The sequence below is a fragment of the Myotis brandtii genome, unplaced genomic scaffold (assembly GCF_000412655.1).
Source record: "Myotis brandtii unplaced genomic scaffold, ASM41265v1 scaffold720, whole genome shotgun sequence".
NCBI lineage: Eukaryota > Metazoa > Chordata > Mammalia > Chiroptera > Vespertilionidae > Myotis > Myotis brandtii.
The window spans coordinates 155,147-159,721 of record NW_005370839.1 but is presented as its reverse complement, the minus strand read 5'-3'; the positions used below and the strand labels follow the sequence as shown (position 1 = coordinate 159,721).

Sequence of the window (4,575 nt, the reverse complement as noted above, 5' to 3'; positions counted from 1 at the left end):
GCCTCGCCCCCGCCCCTCCCCGACACCCCTTCCCAGGGGGAGGGAAGAGAGCAACATGGGGGTGGGAGAGCCGCGCGAGGTGTCGGGCGCTGGAGGGGAAGGGCCCCTTTTTTCTTTTCTTTCTAAAAATATATTTGTATTGATTTCAGAGAGGAAGAGAGGGGGGGAGAGGGAGAGAGAGAGAGAGAGAGAGAGAGAGAGAAACATCAATGACGAGAGAATCACTGATTGGCTGCCTCCTGCACGTCCCACACGGTAATCCAGCCCGCAACCCGGGCATGTGCCCTTGAGGGGAATAGAACCCAGGACCCTTGAGTCGTCAGGCCGAGGCTCTATCCTCTGGGCCACACCGGCCAGGGCAGCTTGGGTTGCCCTGAGGGCTGAGGGGTCCGTGAGGCCGCCACCTGGACACACTTACAGCAGCGACTCCAGCTCGCAGTCCGGGTGCTTGAGCGCCTCGCTGAGCAGCAGGGCGCCGCTGTCCATCACCGGGTTCTCCATCAGCGACACCAGCTTCAGCTTCCGGCTGCTCACCAGGAGCAGCGCGATGTCTTCGCAGGCCTCGTCGGTGATGTCGCACTTGCCCAGCCTGCCGGAGCGAGGAGGGGACACGGGGCGCAGGGCGGTGAGCAAGGCGGTGCAGGGCTCATTGGCAAAGAGACAAACAGAACAGACCGAGGGTCGCCAAAGGGAAGGGGCTTGGGAGCGGGTGGGAAAGGTGAAGGGATCAAGAAGTACAAATACAAAGTGCCAGGCACAGGGCCCTGGCTGGTGTTGCCCAGTGGATACAGCGCCGCCCTGGGACTGAAGGTTCCCGGCCCTATTAGGGTCAAGGGCACATGCCTGAGTTGTGGGTTCTCTCCCCAGTGAGGGGCGTGCAGGAGGCAGCCAATCAATTATTCTCTCCCATCATTGATGTTTCTCTCTCTCTCTCCCTCTCTTTTCCTTCCTGAAATCAATAATTATATATATATTTAAAAGAACAGACTGAGGGTCACCAGAGAGAAGGGGTCTTGGAGGGCAGGGTGGAAAAGATGAAGGGATTAAGAAGTTCAAATTACCAGGTATAAAAACCACCAGGATGTAAAGTACAGGACAGGGAATATAGTCAATAATATTGTAGTAATTGCCCTAGTCAGTTTGGCTCAGTGGATAGAGCATCAACCTGCGGACTGAAGGGCCCCAGGTTCAATTCCTGTCAAGGGCACATGCCCGGGATTGTGGGCTCGATCCCCAGCAGGGGATGTGCAGGAGGCAGCCAACCAATGATTCTCTCTCATTATTGATGTCTCTCTCTCTCTCTCTCTCTCTCTCTCTCTCCCTTCCTCTCTGAAATCAATAAAAATATAAAAACTATATAAAAAATAATATTGTAATAACTGTGTATGGTGCCAGGTGGGGACTAGACTTACTGGGGGATCCCTTTGTAAACTATATAAATGTCTAATCACTAGCCTGTATACCTGAAAGTAATATGTTATTGTATGTCAAGTGTAATTTTAAAAAATATATTTTTTAAAATATATTCTTACCATTTGCAACAGCATGGATGGAACTGGAGAGCATTGTGCTAAGTGAAATAAGCCAGTCAATGAAGGAAAAATACCACATGATCTCACTTCCCTCTCTCCTCCCTCTTCTCTACCCTCCCCTTCCCTTCACCCCACCATTTTAGTCCTTAGAACTTTCACCTCAACAGTCTGAAAGTTGAACAGGATTTTATCGGCAGGAGGGGCGGGGGCACAGGGAGCCATGGAGACAAACATTCTTGTGCAGGATCCTGCATCTTAACACCCAAAGCTTTATATTAAAAATTATATTCGTTCGTCTTTAATTTTTTTAAACTGTTAACCAACAAACAGTCTCATGGACCACCAACCTCTCCTTTAGAAGAGGGAAGTCTGTTAAGTCGCTAAATTAGGACAGCAATTTGTGTGAAAGTGGCAGTTTTGAAGTAATCACAACGCCATGGGTTCTCCTTTGGGTAAAAATATTAACAAACAAAAACTATTCTCTGCAGCGCTGGCAGTAACATTTCACACTGTTCACTTATTGTATGTTTTTCTCCCCACACTTTTCTTTCCTTCTGTGTTCAAATTATAGTTGGAAGAAATAAGGCCACTTCGATCCAGGAAACTGAAAACAGCTCACTTAACACCATAAAACCTCTCCTATGTCCGTCTCTATTTTGAATTTAAAGAACAAATCCAAAATTCTTTGCATGTGAAATGTCCTGAGTATCAGCTACCTTAACAAGTGGGAGCAAGGGTACCACCAAGCTCTTACCTGGTACCTTCATGTAGGTACCATCGGGATAGGTAAGAATGGATAAATAAAATGGATACTCAATGTTAGGGTATTAACATTTTCATTGAGAAAGGAAGAAACTATACCCAAAAGTCTTTGGAAAGTCTCGTGAAAACTAACTAGAGCTATAAACAAGAATGGCTGAGGACTGGAGTGTCTCAGACAGGTTTGAAAAATTAAAATAGGGAAAGACTGCCCTAACCGGTTAGGCTCAGTGGATAGAGCGTCGGCCTGCAGACTGAAAGGTCCCAGGTTTGATTCCAGTCAAGGGCATGTGCCTTAGTTGTGGGCACATCCCCAGTGCGGGGTGTGCAGGAGGCAGCTGATTGATGCTTCTCTCATCAATGTTTCTAGCTCTCTGTCCCTCTCCCTTCCTCTCCGTAAAAAATCAATAAAATATATTTTAAAAATATTTGTATTGATATCAGAGAGAAAGGGAGAGGGAGAGGCAGAGAGAAGCAACAGTGATGAGAGAGGAGCATTGACTGGCTGCCTCCTGCACACCCCCTACTGGGAATCAAGCCCAAAACCCGGGCGTGTGCCCTTGATGGGAATCGAACCTGGGACCTTTCAGTCCTCAGGCCGACACTCTATCCACTGAGCCACACCAGCCAGGCTCTCCTTATTAGCCTGTGGTTGCCTTTCACTGACATTAGAAAGAAGTCGGAGTGTGTGGTTCTCACAATGACTGTTGACATACGCAGATGTTTCCCGGCGTCTGGAGACATGTGTGTGTGGTTGGCCTGGGGGTCAATAGCGCCCCCCTCCGCAACAGAGGATTACCTGGCGCTCGATCTGATGAGCTGATGATTTGTCAGTAGCTCTGAGGTTGAGAAAAACCCCGTCTGAGCCCTAATGCGGTTAGAAAACCATCTCCTGGCCCTCGCCCGCGGGCAGGTACTGAGAGGCAGTAAGGAAAGTCAAAGATTCTGAGCGTCAAAAACACGTCGTTCCCCACAGCTGCTGTGGAGACTCACATCAGCTGTTGGATGCTGCACATGGGGTGCCTCAGCGCCTCGCTCAGCTGCGCGACCTCCTCGGAGGACAGGTTGGTGCCGTGCAGGTTCAGGTAGGTCAGGTTGGGGTTGTGAACGAGGGCCTTAAAGAAGTCTGCGCTCTCTCCAACGTTGGAAGCAAAGTTGTACCTGCCAAGGACGAGATGGGGAACCAGGGGGTGAATCCAAGCACCAAGCAGGTACCTCCCCCCAGCTCTTCCTGCCCGCCCCGCTAGGCCTACCACGCTGCTCGAAGAACCCTGGTTACTCCCACCTGCAAATTCTTTCCCTGGGGTCTTCAGGCAGAGGACAGGCACCGGGGCTCCACAGCTTGGGGTATGTGTCCTGACTGGGAACTGAACCCCAAACCCTGACCAGGGATTGAATTCACAACCCACCTATGTGTATGTGTCTTGACTTGGGATTGAACCCGAAACCTACGTATGTGCCCTGAGCAGAGATTGAATTCAAAACCTGCATATGTGCCTGGGGATTGAACCTGCAACCTAGGTATGTGCCCTGATTGGGAATCAAACCCAAAACCCACATATGTGTCCTACTAGGGATTGAACCTAAAACCTGTGTTTGTGCCCTGACTGGGAACTGAAGCCAAAACCTTTTGGTTTACGGGATGACGCTCCACCCAACTGAGCCGCCAGCCAGGGCCACGCTCCGTTTGGCGGTCTCCCTGTTTGCCAAAAGTTTGTTTCTTGCTCAGACTTTCCTATCAAGTGATGCTCTCTGAGCTGTCTTTGGACACATTGGTTTATCAAACTGAAAAGCTGCTGCACAGCAAAGGAAACCGGCAAGAAAACAGAAAGACAGTCTACTGAGTGGGAGATCACATTCATAAATGATATATTTGAGAAAAGGTTAATATTCAACATATATAAAGAACTCATACAACATGATAACAAAAAAAAATAATAAACCATCTGATCAAAAAATAGACAGAAGGCTGAAAAGACATTTCTCCAAAGAAGACATCCAGATGGCCAACAGACGTATGAAAAGATACCAGATATCACTAATCATCAGAGAGATGCAAATTAAAACCACAATGAGGTCTCACCTCGCACCTGCCAGAATGGCTACCACCAGTAAATCCACAAGCACATGCTGGCGAGGATGTGGAGAAAAGGAATCCTCATGCACTGCTGGTGGGAATGCAGGCTGGTGCAGCCCGGTGATGGTGAACCTATGACACGCGAACTCATTTTTTTGGTTGATTTTTCTTTGTTAAATGGTATTTAAATATATAAAATAAATATCA

At 48.5% G+C, this 4,575-nt stretch overlaps 1 protein-coding gene across 1 annotated transcript in view; it reads right to left on the bottom strand.

The window, feature by feature from the left end:
• Positions 1–4,575, bottom strand: part of NLRP9 (NLR family, pyrin domain containing 9) — a 22,883-nt gene that overhangs the window by 10,285 nt on the left and 8,023 nt on the right. The window contains exons 5-6 of the mRNA XM_005882461.1: positions 3,285–3,452; positions 419–589 (exon numbers count right to left, since the gene is read on the bottom strand). Coding sequence (XP_005882523.1) covers positions 419–589; positions 3,285–3,452 — 339 coding nt within the window. The remainder of the gene's footprint in view (positions 1–418; positions 590–3,284; positions 3,453–4,575) is intronic.